At 35.1% G+C, this 17,494-nt stretch overlaps 1 protein-coding gene across 3 annotated transcripts in view; it reads right to left on the bottom strand.

Moving 5' to 3' along the window:
- Positions 1-16,651, bottom strand: part of LOC109533279 (protein lava lamp) — an 18,694-nt gene extending 2,043 nt beyond the window's left edge. The window contains exons 1-14 of one of the 3 annotated variants that reach the window (XM_048661439.1): positions 16,546-16,651; positions 16,330-16,492; positions 15,991-16,157; positions 15,386-15,934; positions 14,778-15,322; positions 13,928-14,185; positions 10,110-10,214; positions 9,242-9,489; positions 9,042-9,183; positions 8,796-8,980; positions 8,599-8,739; positions 2,293-8,538; positions 1,666-2,235; positions 1,126-1,345 (exon numbers count right to left, since the gene is read on the bottom strand). In XM_048661439.1, the coding sequence (XP_048517396.1) occupies positions 1,126-1,345; positions 1,666-2,235; positions 2,293-8,538; positions 8,599-8,739; positions 8,796-8,980; positions 9,042-9,183; positions 9,242-9,489; positions 10,110-10,214; positions 13,928-14,185; positions 14,778-15,322; positions 15,386-15,934; positions 15,991-16,157; positions 16,330-16,476 (9,523 nt within the window). In that variant the 5' untranslated portion in view covers positions 16,477-16,492; positions 16,546-16,651. Of the gene's footprint in view, positions 1-1,125; positions 1,346-1,665; positions 2,236-2,292; positions 8,539-8,598; positions 8,740-8,795; positions 8,981-9,041; positions 9,184-9,241; positions 9,490-10,109; positions 10,215-13,927; positions 14,186-14,777; positions 15,323-15,385; positions 15,935-15,990; positions 16,158-16,329; positions 16,493-16,545 lie in introns of those variants that run through there. The other 2 variants (XM_048661440.1, XM_048661441.1) reach the window with 2 other exon arrangements.
- Positions 16,652-17,494: the final 843 nt, after the last annotated feature.

Raw genomic sequence — 17,494 nt, 5'->3', positions numbered from 1 at the left:
GGATTCCCCTGCAAAACACGTGCGCTCCTGCTTTGCACGCATATATTTATCAGCCGAATTGTTTTCCAGTAATCGGGCCTTTACCGATACGACAGCGTCCTTCATAAAGTTCGAAAAGGAAGCTGAAAGGATAGGCCTCAAAATAAATGAGAACAAGACCAAGTATATGTACCTCAGTAGAAATAATCGGAACCGAGATAGAGTAGAACAAAACTTCTCTATCGGAGACCACAAATGTGAGCGGACAAGACAATTTAAATATCTGGGTACAAGTATTAGTGAAAACAACGATATCGCGGAAGAGATAAAGAACAGGATACAGGCTGCAAACAGATGCCTCTTTGCTCTTCAAAACCTAATAAAATCTAGAATACTTCCCAGAAAAACTAAGCTGAACATATGCAAAACAATTATAAGGCCTGTCGTAATATGTGGATGCGAGACCTGGACCCTAACGGTTGCAAGCGAAGACCGACTTAAGGTATTTGAAAGGAAAGTGCTAAGAAAAATATTCGACCCAACTAGAGACGAAAATACAGGGCAATATAGAATAAAAACCAATCAAGAACTCAAAGAACTCCACACTGATAAACGAAATAAAGGCCAGGAGACTAAAGTGGACAGGACACGTAAAAAGAATGCCAGATGATAGAATAGTAAAACTGGTGTGGGAGGAGGTTCCAGGGGAAAAACGTCCATTAGGTCGGCCCGCCTTAGATGAAGAGATAATATTGCAAAAGACCTAAAAGCCATGAATATCGAAGATGGCCCCGATCGGATGCTTGATAGAGAAAGATGGAGACGTGTGGTTGAGTCGGTTTTACCCTCGTCCATATAATCAATAAAGATTACTCCTTGCGAATCCTAAAAGATCTTCCATAACCTTCCCGGGCAAATAAACTATATTCGCCTTTTGGTTCAGAATCCCCCATGCCAATCCAATGGTTGTTCTCAGGAGTGTATCGGTGCACTCTTTGCAGCCGAAAAGATCGACAACATGATACAAGAACAATGAAAGGTTTTCGGCATCATTAGAGCCGTCATGAGCGAAATGCGCCAACCTCAGGCACCCACCAACCGGTCCTAGGGGGACTTTTCAAACCACCCTCGTATAAACGGACATACCTGGACGTGATTTTAGCTCTTCTTTTTCCCTGATTGCATTTGATAATCTCAACTGTAGTATATCTCGCTCTTCTAGTAACTGCGTTAACTCCACGGTTAATTCTTCACATCTAACATCACGTTGATGTAACATGTACAAGGCAACATCCAACTCCGCTCTACTAGCTGGTGCTGAAAGATCGTCATCCTCATATTGCCGTTTGGTATCAGCAACAGGAGCCTAACAAACAGCACATTAAAGTTACCTTCTTACTGTCATCGCATTTTGCGATAAAGGCCATGATGAATAAACTTGTCTGAAATTTGATGAAGGACTAGACGCCTTCAAGATCGTACAAACATTGAAAAAGATGGTTATACTTTCTTTTTGAGACACATTTAAAAATGAATTTACACACACAAAAATTGCATCCAAATATAAAAATTGGCCTGATCGAGTGTTATACTAAAATTATTAAATTTTCCATGAATTTGTCAAACCCATTCGTATCCCCATTGTATACGTTTAAATATTTTTGAATTAAAAAAATTCACACTCACTGTAGGTGCTGCACTTAAAGGCTGGCGAGTAATTGGAAGTCTACCAACATCCATTTCAGCAATCAAACTATCATATTGGTTGCTCTTATCAAAAAGTTCCTTTTTAAGTTGTTCAATTTTTGCTACTTGGTCCTCTATGATTAATTTAAGTTCTTCGAGCTGTTTGGTATCCTCATCAACCAACTGATTGTTTTCAAATAGCTGTTGTTGCATTTGTTCTTTTGCAGATATTTCCTGATTCAATCTCTCAGCATAACTCTGATTGGCAGCAATCAGTTCTTGAATTTGTCCTTTCAGAGTGTCAATATCTAAATCTCTGTTGGATACTAATTCATTATAATGGTCTTGCACGTCAGATGCGACACTATTTTTCAACATAGCCAAAGAGTTATTATACTCTATTTCTTGTTGATCCATAAGTTTTTTTAGCTGTTTATTTTTTTCGTCACATTCTTCGTAGCTTTGTTGATAATGAATTATTTTCTCATTTGCGACTTGGAGTTCTTGAATTTTTTGAGCCAATTGCTGATTAGAATCCGTTAGCTTTGTACGCCACTCAGATAGATAGCCCTGAGGAATGACAATAATGTTGATCATCTCTATATAGAAAAAACTAATTTTACTTACCTGTAAAGTTAAATATTCCTCCTTCATTTTTGAAAGATCCGAGTACATACTTTCCACCTCTTCATTGCTGTCGTTTCGAGCACCTTGTTGCAACTCAAATACACTCTCATTCAAATCATGTATCTCTTTACATCTTTCATCGAGAGTCTTTTGTAAGACTTGATGTGTATTCGCTGATGCTTCAATACTTTGCTTCAAAGCTTCTATAGTTATTAAGCATTGTGAATGTTCAGTCTTTAGTTGTGCCAAGTCATTATTCAATGCCTCCTTTTCGCGCTTGTTTAATGCAATTTCATAAGTAAGTTTGTCTTTTTCCTCTAAAACGAGTTTGAGTTCTGTTGATAAACGCACTATCTCAGCTTCTTTTTCATGGATAACGCTAAGCTCTCTTTCCAAATCTTCAATTACCTGATTGAGGCCTGTAATCTCACGAGCTTTCTCTCCAGACGATCTAGCTAAATTGGATTCTAATTCGCGGATTGCTTCATTTAACGTTTTTATTTCTCCATCTCTTCCAGTAGCTTGTTGCAGTTGTCGTTGTAACTCGCACAAGACATCTTGCTTTTCATAAGAGATTGGCGTTAACGCTTGCTTTTCCAAAATAGATACTATTTCTTCGATCACTTCGCGTTTTTCATCAAACTGCTTTTGAGTCGTTTCTATAATAACATTTATGCTTGCCAGCTTAGTTTCTTTCTCTGCATTCTCACGTCTTAGAACATGCAGTTCATTCTCAAGCAAAGTGTAATTTGATAAATAATTCTGAAGCTCTTCGATTTGTTTGTCTTTTTCAACGACTTTCTCATTCAACAAGTTTATGGTTTTCTGCAAATTTGATATTTGATGTTGCATGGCTGATTTATTATCAACTTCATTTCTTATTTCTTGGTCAACATTTTTTCTGAGTTCGTTATTTTCGTTCACGAGAAGATTACATTTTTCTTGCAGCTCCACAATATCCAATTTCATTTTCTCTTGAACTGAAATATATTCTTTATCCATCGCTTCTAGATGTCTTTTATAAGTTTCCTCCACCTCACAAGCTCGCTGGTCGGACTGAACTTTCCAGTTTTCGTTGAGTTCACTAATAAATGTATCCATGCGTTCTTGAAACTCATGTTCTTTATTTTCAAGCTCTGTAGAAAGCCGTTGTATTACTTCAGCATCCTTATTCAACTTTTCGGTAAATAATTCCTCAGTTTGCCGAATTTTATTATTTATCTCGCTTAATTCCCCTGCCTTATTTTCATCTAGCTGCAATTGCCACTCTTTGATGCTATGCTCCTCTTCTTCTAGTTCCAAAGTTTTAACGCGCAACTGTTCACTAAGATTTTGAGTTTCTTCATCCAGTTTGTTGTTTTGTATAGCAAACGCTTCTCTTTCTAAAACTCTTGTTTTCAGTTCATCTATTACACTCTCATATTGTTGATTTTCCATAATCTTACTTTGCAGTTCTTGTTCTACAGTCTGATAATTCAACTCCTTTTGTTGATTATCAGCTGCTAGCCTTAGAAGTTCTTCTTCGTTGTACTGTAACTTATTGTTAAGTTCAGTGATGTGGCCTTCTAAAACTGTTTTGTCTCTTCTGAGTTGTTCTACTGAAACAGATAAGTTGTTGATGACACTTTCTTGAGCGTTTGTAGAAACATTTAAGTTCTCAACTTGTAAACGCAGTTCCTCAGTTTGGAGCTGCTTTTCTTTCAAACTAGATAGTAACTGTAGATTTTCTTCAACTTTCGCCATTGAATCTTGTTGCAATTGATGGACTATCAGATCCAGTGCAAATTTCGCATTGGTAACATCATGCAGTTTGCTTTGGAATTCATCAATTATATCCTCTTGTGCTCGTAACTTTTCCTGATGACCAGACGTTTGGTTCTTCATATCGAAAACTTCTGTTTCATCTAGATCTATTCCTTGCGATTGGCTATTGAATACTTTTAATTCTTGGATAGTGACATCTTGTTGACGGAGTGTGTCCTCCAAGTTACAAATTTTTCCTTTAAAATCACTTTTTTCTATCTCGAGTCGATTCAATTCCGCTTGAAGCTCGGCAATTCGAGTTTTTGTTTCGCTTAACTCTCTATGAAGATTTTCATTAATATTCCTCAATTCTACTAATTCTGGCTCGTTGTCAGTATTTTTCAGCTTTTCAGCTTCAAGCCTCTTAGAATTCTGCTCTTCAAGTAATGTTTGAAGTTCTTCATTGTCCAAACTTAGATCTTTAATTGTGTCTTCCAGTTGCTTAATTTTAGTAATCTGATCTGCGTCGGCTGACATGTCTGTCGTCATGACCAGGCTGGTCAAAGGCTTTTGAGATTCTCCAAATCCATCACTACCCCATTCATTTTCTTGTAGTTTTTGTGCAATTTCATCGTAATTTCTTCGAAGCCTAAAAACTTCAGAATCTTGAATTTCTTTCATTTCCAGCATTCGCTCATTAGCTGATGTTAAAACATCGACTCTCTTTAGTAAATTATTTTTCTCAACTTTATCTTTCTCTTGATCAACTGTAAGTTCCTTGAGTTTCTTTTCAAGCTGTTGCACTTGTGCTTTTAGTTCTTCTTGAATTGTCTCATTTAGATCAAAGAAAGATGTGTCGTCCTGTTTTTTACTTGACACACTTTGTTCAGTTTTAGACTTGAGTTCTTTACATTTTTTAATAAGTTTTCCTGATTTTATTTGCAATTGTTTTATTTCTTCTAAATGATTTTCTCTTTCAATCTGCAGTACCATGATATTTTCTTTCAGCTGTTGAATCTCTAAAAGCAGACTTTTAACTTGTGGTGTATTTTCCACAGTACTCATATGCTCTTCTTCAAGGCGAGCTTCCTCTGGACCCCACCCCCATCCATCATCGTTTTCTTCAAATGCTTCTAGGCTTTGTGGCTTATCATCTTTTGAATAACAAAGGTAAGCATGCTTTGGTTTAACAAGTGGTTCGATTACTGGTTGACGCTGTTCTCCCAGACTGTGCTCTACTATTTCATACTCAAGCTTTTGAAGTTCCTTCTTGTTTAAAGCTGCTTCAGCGACGTCCTGCTCTGGTAATATTTGACTTTCAAGAGACTCAATTTTTTTAGCATCTTCTTTATGCAACTCGCCTCCTCCAAAGCACATGTAAGCTGATTTTGGCTCCACAAGTTCTTCTGCCACAGGTGTTGCTTGCTCCCCGAAATTGGTGTTGATTGGGGTAAATTCGATCGATTGCAAATCTCTTTTATTAATATTAGACAAATTGTCAACCGTAGACTGTGATAAAATCTCACTTTCCAAAGCCGCTTCGGATGGTGCTGATTTTTTATAAATCAATTTGGTAAGCTCATTCAGCATTGCAGTCCACTGATCCTGAGCAATTTCTTTCTCTTTATCGACATTATACAAGAGGAACTCTAATGCTTTTATTTTTTGTAACAATGCGGCGCGTCCATCTTCTACAACTGGAGGGAATGAGGGATGTTCTTGTTGTGATTGCTCTGAGTGACTGTCGGTAATGCTCACTGTGGCTTGAGAATCATCGGCCACTTGCAAAGATTGATTGACTTCGCGCCCCCAATTTGTCTCAACTTGCCCCGTAGCTCCAAAACTATCAAAAACAGAACTAGACGCAACAGATTGTTCGGCAAAAGCATTAAATAGAGGAATTTGATTAACTTTATTATCAATTTCTCTTGAAACTGAATTTTCCTGTTCTTTTTGTAAAGATTTTTTAACAAATTTTTCGGAAGATTTTTCACACAGTCGCTTCTTTAGGACATTTATTTCCTCGACGGCATTTTGAAGCTCTTGCTCTGAGTTGTTTAACTGTTGGCGAAGTATTTCAAGTTCAAAAACCGACTTTTCACTGTCAGCTAATATTTTTGTTTCGGTTAGTTGCAAGCTTGCAGCAGGACTATTCAGTGCCTCTGTCACTGGTGGTTCGAAAGGTTTTTGCGATGATTGACAAGAAGCTTCAAGACAAGATTTTTCAAATTCTAAACTTAGAATTTCCTGCTTTAACTGTTCGTTTTCTTTGTCCAACTGGGCTTTTTGCTGTGTAACTTTCAGGATTTCATTCTCAGAATTTTGGAGCGCACGTTTTAGCTCACTCGACTCAGCGATGAATTGTTGATGCAAATCGTTAAAGCGATTTAAAGCCTCGATCTGTTCATCCCTATCCATCGTCAATTCTTGTATATATTTTTGCTGAGATTCGTAATTCAGTAGTTGGTTTTGCGCGGTACTGAGTTCTTGTCCAAGCTCAACAATTTGTGTCACCGATACTTGAAGTTTTAAATTAGCATCATCTCGTTCGCTTGCTAACTCGGCATTCTTAAACTTTGCATAGTTAAGATCTTGCAAAAGAAGTTTAATTTCGTCGGATTTGGTTTTTTCGATTTCATCAATTCGGTTTTTATGGTCAACTAATTCAGATGTTAATTGCAGCTCCCTTTCTTCAAGATCTTTAACGCTATCCACTAGCTTTTCATTATCAATTGTCAGTTCGTTCTTTATTTTCAACAGTTCTTGTAGTTGCAGCTGATAATCTGTTTCGATTTTTTCATAATCAGATAAAATTCTCTTTTGTAATGATTCATTCTCATTCTGAAGATGTCGCTGAGTTTCCTCCAGAGTGGTTATTTGATTTCTCAACGATGTATTTGTAGCTTCCAAATCCTGGACAGTTCCATACATCGCCTTCAACTCGGTAACTTTATCGTGTGCCTTTTTCAGTTTGATTTTCATTTTTTTAATAAGCTCCTCATAATCGGCGCATTTTTTGAGTATTTCGCTGTGTTCAACTTGAGTTTCTTGAAGTCTTTTACTAAGAGTTTCATCATTTGCTGATATTTCAGCCAAGCGCAATTCCAATTGATCTTGCAGCAATGCCTTTTCTTTGAAACTATTCGATGTTAATTTTAGCTTTTCAACTAGTTCTGCGTTGATCGCTTCCAAATGGGCGTTGGCGTCTTGGTGATTTCGAAGATCTTCTTGAAGCCTGTCCACTTTTTCTTTGTAGTCATTTAACTGCAATTCGTTTGTTTCCATTAATAGCTCCAGTTCTCTGATTTTATCATCAGGAACGTGTTTAGCAAAACTGGAATTCACTTCTTCATGGAGACTATCAGACATTTCCTGCTGCAGACTTGTTTCACTTAGTTTTTCTTGTTTACGTTTTAGGTTTTGAATGTAGTGCTGCTGATCGGCATTAGTTTGTTCTAATATTTCAAATTTCTCTCGCAAACTAAGAAGCTCATTCTGAAGTAATTCAATTTGTTGCAGATTATACTCTAAGTTGCTTTCAGAAGCTGCTAAAGCATGTGTTAAAGATGTAACTTTCTCTTCTAAGATTTCAATATGCGTTTTCGCTTGGGTTTGTTCAGTTTTCCATTTTTCTTCATCTGCCTTGTAACGATCTTCTAACTCTTGATATAACACTGACTTTTTCTTCAAATTAGCTGCAATTTTTTTCATTTTCCCCAGTTGGTCTTTGTTTTTGTTGCTTAACTCAGTTATCTGTTGATGCAGCGAATCATCGTTATCGTCCAATTGACCTTTGAGTTGTAAATACTTTCCTTTCATATCCTCACTGACGACTTTAAATGATTGGTCTTTCTTCTCAATATCTTCTTGTAGCCTCACAATTAACGAATCTTTATTAATAACATCTTTTGTAAGTTTTTCTATTTCATGCTGCTTTAGTGCAATCTCGTTTTCCAGTTCCAAATATCGTCTGTTTGCTGCCACTAATTCATCGTTAAGATTTCTTATAATTTCATTGCTCTGAGAGATTTCTGACTCATAATCACCAGCTTGCGTGATTTGTGTCATAAGCGTGGACTTTAAATCACTGAGCTCCGATTCCATTTCAGCAAAGTGACTCTCTTTACTCTGCAATTCACTAATAACGCTGTTTAATTCACTAATATTCATATGAAGCTCTTGAATATCCTGCTCTCGTTCTTCTAGTTGCTTCTGTAACTTATTAATTATCCCTGCGGAACTGATAAGTTCTGTTTTATTTTCTTCAATCGTTAGTTGATAGGTGTTAATTTCATCGAGGTTAGAATTTAGTTTAGTGTCCAGACTAGTGTTGTTCTCTAATACATCTCGTAATCGATGTTCAATGTCGTACTTTTCTTGTATTATCGAATCGAAGTCTTTCAGTTTACATTTCAGTTTGTCGTTCTCTTGGATCAAAGATTCACATTTTATCTGCAACTCTTTTAGCTCGGTGTCTAAAACGATTGTAGACGCTTCCGCCGGCTGTAAACAAAAACATGCGATTGATAAATTTGAGACGATTTCTGTGACTTAACAACAAACCTTTACTTCTTCATCTTTTCTTTGCAATTTAAGCAGTTTCTCAGCCAATTGCTCCTTTTCATTGTGAAGAATGTCCTTCTCATTTTGAACCTGTTCGTATGTTTCCTCCAAAATATCTCGGTTGTTTTCAATTTCCTTAATCTAAAAGTAAAACGTAAATAACGAGACAACAAAAACAGTTTGAATCACTAAATAACCTTGATATTTAGAGAATTATTTTCTTCCTTCAAGGATTCCATCTTTTGCATAACTTCTTTTCTCTCCTGAGTAAACATTTCAATTTTCTGCAGTAACTCTACTGTATCTTCACTTAGTTGCAAAACACTTTCATTTAATTCAACAGGCGGTTCCAGGACATCATCTTCTGTGCATTTTAGAGACTCTGCAATAAAATTCATATACATCAGTACCCTGTTAACAAATTGTAAAACAAATCTGTACACCTTCAGGGTTGATGTGTTTCTGATAAGCTGCCAGCTCTAGCTTTTCTTGATGTGTTAAACCTTCAACTATTTCGATGCTTTCCACAGAAGAAACTTTCTCGGCGCTGAGCTTCTCCAATTTGTCTATCAAATCAATATTTTCCTAAAAGTCGTAAATTATTAACAGTGAGAATGTTAAAATCTCATGTATCAATTCATACCTGAATATATAAATCTAACTTTGCACTTATTTCCTGCTTTTCCTTCTTGACCAGTTCTAATTCGAGAAGTAAATTTTCCTTATCAGCGTTAAGATTGTTTATTTGTTGAAGAAGGTCTTTTTTCTCTGATTCCAGCTTTTCAATTTGCTCTTCATAACATATCGAAGATACTTCCGATGAAACTTGATTGCTTACTTTGACTTCCTGTTCACTTTTTATTTGCAAATCGGATTTTAACGAAATAACCTCTAAAAAATTACATTGTGAAAGGACAAATACCTTTAAAGAAAACTGGCTTTCGTATTGCTAGATATGCTTTTTCGGTTGTAATTATGTTCAGCATCAAATAAGAACCAAAAGGTCACTTTTCAAAGCAGTTTAAAAAACTAAGCCGCCCGCAATTGAATAACTAGAAAAATGTTTCAGGTATTCAGGTAAACGTGTTAAATTCTGGTTGCCGAACGTTATGTCGATTTACAAAATTGTTTTGGGTAAATCGACATAAGTTATGAAAACTATTTTTAAAAAAGAAAGGGTTTTGATACATTGAAATTTTTATGTTTGTAAAAGCTTCGCTTTTTTGATGTTGCCGGTCTGCCAAAAACATTATTTTAGTTGAACCCATTTTATATTAAATGTTACAAATAGGTGCAAATATGGGTGAGTCATATGAGTTAGTTCTCAAAATTTAACGTCAGATTCTAGTAAAAATCACTAAAAAGGTACCTAGTGAGAATGAAATCAAAACATATCTTGTCTCATTAACATAATGTTGATAAATACCTCTTAGACAGGTCAACAAAATTACTTAAGTGAGTATTTTACGTGTAAGATGCAATCTTCTGTCTGTCTGTCCAATACGACTCACCTGCTTCTAGAATTTCTATCACTTTGTCCTTTTCATCTATTTCTTGCTCTGTTTTATTAAGTTTTTCCTTTAGTTGCTTAATTTCCTCTTCACTTTCGGTAAAATCTGCAATCAGAAAAACCAAAAATAAAATCAATAAAACTATCAAAAGTATCAAATATCAACTAGAGTAATTAAAACCCAGCTTGACGGGCACTGCCCTTGGTTCTACAGGGTGCGGCACAAGAACTCTCTTTTTAGAGGCCTTTTAAGAGGGCAATCTCGTTGGTGTACTGGGTTCGCGAAACATTACAATAGAACGTGTAGGCGGGGAACTTTGTTACGAAACCGTCTTCAGTCGTAAAAAGCTTTGGCAGAAACAACAACGTACTTTTGCCGTCCAGATGTTCTTTTCAAGCGGAAAATCAATTGTTCAATATACCCCCTCAGAGTAGTGTTCCTACTCGAGGATCAATTTTATCAAGGGTACGGGCATCTCATGGCCCACGCGCTCTCCTGATTTGGCTCCCTGTGATTATTTCCTGTGGGGATACCTGAAATCTCTTGTTTGTAAACGGTCCCGCAACCGTGGAAGATTTAAAGAATAATATCCGTGAAGCCAGGGCCGCGCCGTCCATTAGTGCGAAGGCGTGCACTGCACGACGGCGCCAAAAGTCAAAAGGCGCCGCGGCGGTGTGATCATTTAAAAAAATTATCAGAACTCCTCGTACGACATGTGGTTCTTCAAAGCCCACATTCATCCCGGCGAAACAATACTCTATTGTTGAAAGCCGTAATCGACTCTAGCAGGTCTTGCAGAATTGCTTTCTGCCAGTTCGATTTCCTCACGTTTTTCGATCGATCGCTCAATTATCCGGCTCCTCGCGGAAACAGTAACTTATTCTATATTTAGTGTTTAGTTCCAAAATAGACAAAAAAGAAGCTAGGTAAGTAATTTACTAAAATTTACTTATTTACATACATAATACCGATTAGATTTTTTCAAATATTTTACAGACATTAAAATAATCTAGATGATGTAGATACTTATTATTCCGTCATTTGCTGGTTTTATCACTATTACGGCGGAGTATTTCACTTTGCTTACTTTGTAGATAATTCCTTTACTAGCACTTTTTCTTAGTGGTGTTTGCTGCGGAAAATCGTTGTTCTATCAATTTTAATCCACTTCTTGTTCGATTTTGAATTTTTGGAAGTTTCATACCTGTGTAACTAATTATTCTGGGTTAGTTTGGGTTCCCATTTTCTTTCCTTTTCAATAAAATAATACTGTTTTCTACCATGTTATTTAACTTCAACTGACCTTGGCCACAAGGGAAAATTACCTTTCTGACTTAGGCACTGTAATAATAGCATAGTTTTGGAAAATTATATTATTTTACTGAAAAGGAAAGAAAATTCTAAGCCAAACTAACTAATTAAAAACTGATTAAATCGCTTAAATGGGCTCGAAATTGGTCAACTTTAAATGAGCAAAAATGATAGAAAATCGATTTTCCGCAGCAAACACCACTAAGAAAAAGTGTTAGGAAAAGGATTATCTACAAGGTAAGAAAAGTGAAAATACTCCACCGTAATCGTGACAACTAGAAAATTATCATTATTTCCATAAGAAATCTATGTCGGTTTCAAACAAAACAATATAAAAGTAAAAACGTCTAATAAATAAATTGTTTTAATTTTAAGTTCACTTTTTAATTTTACTGATTAAAGGCCGCAGTCTCCATTTCAATTCAATTAGAAACATTTTTTATCTTAATTTTCATGTTCTCATTTTTCCCAGATGGCAAGAGAAGAAAAAAGAAAAAAATTATCTGGATATCAACATTTGCTGAATAAAAGAAAACGAGAAGATGACATAAAAAAGACCAACTCAAAAATTACTCAATTTCTTGAGAAACCTCGTTGTAGTCCTACAAATCTTCCAGGCAGTACTGAGGATAATCGTAGTGGTCCGTCAACTGCAATGAGAGTAGATGAAAGGGATCCAGATTTTATTTTGTTACCTTCATACTGCAATAAACAAGCGGAAGATGGTCAGACGGTATGCGGCGCAACCGAGCAGCATAAAATAAAAGAAAATGCCCTTGGAGAAGAGATTAATTCAGATAGGGTACCAGAAATAGTGGGGTCTTTACCCATTTCTAAGGATCCGAGTTTATGGCCTGGTACATTATCTCCATCCCAAGTTATAGAATTGGTTGTAAAAGGTACTGCACATTACCAAAACAGGGATCATCATTATCCAAAGGACAAAACGGGGCGAAAATTTTCCGACTTTTATTTTACACGAATTTTACCAAATAATGAAAAAGTTCCACGAGAGTGGTTATTGTATTCCGCCGAGAAAATTGTTATTTATTGCTTTTGTTGTAAAATATTCAATGACTCAAGCACTGCCAAACATACAAAATTACTGCAAGCTGGATTTAATGACTGGCCTCACTTAAGCGAACATATCAAACTCCATGAAACGAGCAAAATACATTTCTCCAACATACGTCGTTTGGATTTTTTAAAACGACTGAAAGCAAACCAAACTGTTGATTCGGAAATGCAGAATGTACTAAACAGGGAAATCAAGTACTCGCGCGAGGTTATTTCAAGAATTATTTATAATATACATTTTTTTTCACTTGTTTCTGAATTATATAACTTCTTCGCCACCTCAACAAATCGGTGGTCTGTTTGAAAGAAGAACATTTCAAGTTTAACACTAAAACCTTTATCAGAGACTAGGTGGTCTAGCCGAATTGATGCAATTACTCCTCTAAGATTTCAACTGGGAGAAATATATGATGCTCTCTACGAAATATTATCTGGAAATAATTTTGATAATTCTGCGAAACATCTGGCTACATCTTTAGCAAGAAAGATAAAAAAATTTCAATTTATTTGCATGTTAGTACTGTGGTACAACATACTAAATAGAGTTAATACTGTTGGTAAAATTTTGCAAGCCAAAAAATTTAATATGTCTATGGCCTAAAGGTTTCAATGACAGGGTTGTAGAAGCTAAACAATTAGCATCTTCCCGAGATGTAGAACCAATATTTAAGAGTCAGGAAACTGTAAGACCGCGAAAAAATAAAAAGACAATTTGATTACGAAGGCAAAGATGAACCTATAGAAAGTGAAGAATTAAAGTTTAAAGTTAATTGTTTTTATCAAATGTTAGACATTGCAATTTCGTCTGTAAATGAAAGATTCGAACTTCTGTCATCTCACTCGGATGTGTTTAAATTTTTATGGGACATTGCTGATTTTAATAAGTATGCTGAGCAAGAGCAATTTAAAGTTTGTAATAAACTTGAAGAAGCTTTATCTGATAACAATCGAAATGAGAAAGACATAAACGCGGTCGAACTTTTGCAAGAAGTGCATTTCCTACATCGTTTCAATCAAAGTGGTTTATCTTTAGAGCAAACGCTTAATTATATCATAGAAAATAATTTAACTCATTCGTTCCCAAATGTTACCATTGCAATACGTATACTATTAACCATACCGATTTCTGTAGCTACTGCGGAGAGATCATTTTCGAAGCTAAAAATAATTAAAAATTACTTACGCTCTACAATGGAAAGGAGCGCCTGGAAAATATTTCCATAATATCTATTGAATCTGATTTATTACAGCAGCTTGATATTCAAACGCTAATAAATGAATTTGCGACAAATAAATCCAGAAAAGTAAGATTTATTTGATTTGTGGATGATTTCGGGTCGATAATAATTATTTGTAAAAATTTGTTGTTTTGTGTTGAATCAAATTCCTGGTATCAAAGTTAAAATTACAACAGAACTTAAGAAACTCACCGTCTTTAGAATTGGTGCTGGAATCAACCATTTTTAACTGCAAATTTCCTTTTTCATCCTCCAGTTCGGCAATTTTCTCATTAAGATTAACAATTTCGTTTTGCAGTTGCGTTATTAAAACATTGGAATCATTCATTTTTTTAAACTGGTCTAGTTTCTTGTTTAACTCCTTGATTTTTCCTTTTTGGACTGCTCTCATTTTAATCATATTTTTGTTACTTTCCTCAAGTTGTTTTTTCAGTTTCGTAATTTCACCGTCTACAAATTGAAACTGAAACTTAAACTTAAATTGTAATCATGTAACCAATTAGTTTTAGAATTTACTACACATAACAATAAAAAATATAGGTATCGCCCCCTTAAGTTGAACATAAACGAGTATAAATTGAAACCAATCTTTCATAAAAAAAAACATACCTCTGCCTATGTAAAACATATATTTTTTGCAAGGTTTTCATCCATGGATGACTAAAGTGAAATATTTTGCTAACTCACCTAAGCTATTTTCGTGATTTGAATACTAACTATCAATTTTCAGACCTAAGAGACAAAGTCGAGTTTTAGCTTGATAAAAAGTTAGATAACGGCCGCAAAAGCCCAAAATGTTACTAGACTATTATGTCAACTTTATTCCCATATTTAAGAAAGTTAACAATAACAATATCTAAACAACTAATACTTATGTATTAAAAACAGCGAATCAATGCGCTTTGAAATGTGCAGCAACGGTTTACTTGAGCTTTTACCTAGCCTAAATTTTGCTTTGGTTTTGCTATTATTTCGCATTGAAACATAGAAAGGAAGGAAATCAATTATAAAAACTGCAGAAGTCTGCTTATTAATTTCTTACCATCTTTGTCTGATTTAACGGATTTGCTCATGCCAGTGTTTTTCAAAAGTTTCAACTCTGTCAGAGCATCAGCCAATTGTTTTTCCAGTGCTCCAATTTTTTCCAGATTATTTGAATGACTGCTCAACAAATTTTCATTTTCTTGAGTAGTCCTGTTCATGGCTTCTGCAGCTTCAATATATTGGTGTTCAAACTTCTGTAGTTGAACTACCGTGCCTTCTAGCTCTTCGATTTTTGCATACAGATCTGAGATTTCCTGATGTAAAATTCTGTTTTCTCTCAACAAGTCTGCACCATTTTGTGTAGAAATAATCCTGGCTTCTTTTTCCTCTAATCTTAGCAAAGCACCTTTCAATTGCATTTCTAGTTCCGCAATTTTCAAATTAGCGTCCTTCTCACAGATTTCAGAAAACCTTTTTTCGAAGTCCTCCCCTTCTGGTTCACCTGCAGTAACATCATGGAGAATCATTGCTTCCCTCAATGCAAGTTCTCTTCTGGTTACTTCAACTTCCAGACCTTCGGCAGTTGTGACTCTGAACGGTGCGCTATAACACAATTCGGTATCTCATGTAATACAAAATATAGGTATAAATAACGTTTCTCCTTACCCGCGTATTGACTTTTGTTTTTCTCGCAAATTTCTGGTTAACTTGTCATTAATCTCGTTTAACTCATAAATTTGCTGGTTTTTTGCTTTTAAATCATTTAACAAAAGCGACTGTCTAGCTTGCATATCTGCTTCTAAATTTACAAATGATTCTTGCATCAACCTCATTTCATCTTTAGTTTCTTCCAAAGCATCCAATGTAGTTTTGCCTTTTTTACTCAAACTTTCAGTCATTAATGTGACTGCCTTTGTCCTCGCGTCGATTACTGAATCTTTTTCTTTAAGATTTTCTTGTAGATCCAATACAGACCCTTCTAGCTTCTCACTTTTAGATAACAAATCCGCAATTTTTCTTTCTTTGGTTAGTAGAATATTATATAATTCCTTTTGTGGGGTGTTTTCATTGTAATCTAAGTTTTTGGTTTCAACAAGTGAAATATTTAGTGGCGTTGAACTGACTAATGTTTGGGAATCGTTTAGTTGTGCTTGCAGTTGAATTACCATTTCTTCAATTCCTTTTTGGCTTTTGCCTCTTTGTGCCAATCTAGCCCTATGATAGCAATTCGGTTAAGTTGGAGAAATAAATTCAAGATGATTTGAACGTACTTGTTTTCTTCGAGCTGCTGCCTGAGTAGATTAACTCGCTCTTTTTTATTAGCGTCAATATTTGCACTGCTTATTGTAATGTTGCTACTGCTACCAGAAGTTTCCCCGCTCCTTATTTTGGATCTTTTGGCTCTCGCTTTATTTAAAGTTTTGAGATAATCATCTACCTAGATATAATATTGAATTCATTTTAACCAAGACTACCGTGTACTCTTCATATTATACATATACAATATGTAGTCACTACATAGTGTACTATTTATATTATGTTAAAGTATATGTACGATAGAAAAACAAGTTTAGTTATAAAGGCGTCTGATGTGAACATTCTACTTCTACCTTCTCCTGTGAAATGTTGCTCTGTTCATTTCTCAACATTTCCTTCAGCTGAGCTGTATGAACAAATTGGTGCTGATCGGACGCATTGCTGAGCTCCTGAGGTGTTATACTGGTTCCACCAGGATCAGGAGTTTGTTCTTCCGACATCGTTATTTACCTGAAACTAGTAATTTATGGTATAACTATGATCTGGGTAAACATGTATACAAGACATACGCAATTTTGTTAAATTAATAAATATTTTCGGGATTTCATATAAACGACAAAAACTTCCACGTAAACCTGACAATATTGACAAAACCAATGTTAAGATTGTTGACAGTTCACCGGCTGTTCCCAATGTCGCCAACCTATATAAATTAAAACTCTACTTCCGGAAACATACATGCTCAATCAAAATTTTTACGTTAGTTTATAATTATTATACTCTTCAAGACTAAAAATGTTGAAAATGCACCACGCTTAACGTCTCTCCTCTCCTAGGAAAGATTCTAAATTGGAAAAATCGTCAACGTGACAGAACAGTATACTTGCGTTTACGAGGCGGTCTTACACCAATGTTATAAAAATTAACATATATAATAATAAAATAAAGAGTTTTTAACAATACTTGTAAACTGATTCAATGAGCATTATGATCAGCTGTCAGCTTAAAATTTCTTATTCTCAGTCATTTCAAGTTGTCTTGTCCGAAACTAAAATTATATGTTTTTAAAAGTTTACCATTAGGTAAACTAATAATAGTTAGGTAAATCTATAGATAATCGTCGTACTCAAATACTAAAATAGAAGAAAAAATAACAACTGCTACACAGAATTGTAAAGACCAATGCAACAGTGCATTCGTTAAATTTCTCTTATTAAAATGCTTTTGTTCCGTGCATTAATAAGAAGCTTAATTACGATTTTTTTTTCATCAAAATTGCTAATATTTTTTAGAAACCATGATCTAGTGAATACTGATACATTTGGTTTGTTGGGGCCAGCTCAGTTAGCTGAAAACGAGTACTATAACGATAAGAGGTTTTTAAGAAAATACATTTTGTAAAACAGTTAAACATTTTCAATATATTTTTTTATATTATATATTTTCAGTATATTTGGTTCTGAATGCAAAATTCTGGAAAAAACATAATTTTTGAGGCTGATAAATTCAAAAGCAAAA

Source organism: Dendroctonus ponderosae, unplaced genomic scaffold (genome assembly GCF_020466585.1).
Source record: "Dendroctonus ponderosae isolate FM_Combo_2020 unplaced genomic scaffold, Dpon_F_20191213v2 Dpon_F_20191213_1, whole genome shotgun sequence".
NCBI lineage: Eukaryota > Metazoa > Arthropoda > Insecta > Coleoptera > Curculionidae > Dendroctonus > Dendroctonus ponderosae.
Note: the sequence above shows the minus strand (reverse complement) of the source record. Positions and strands in the feature narration are given on the sequence as shown.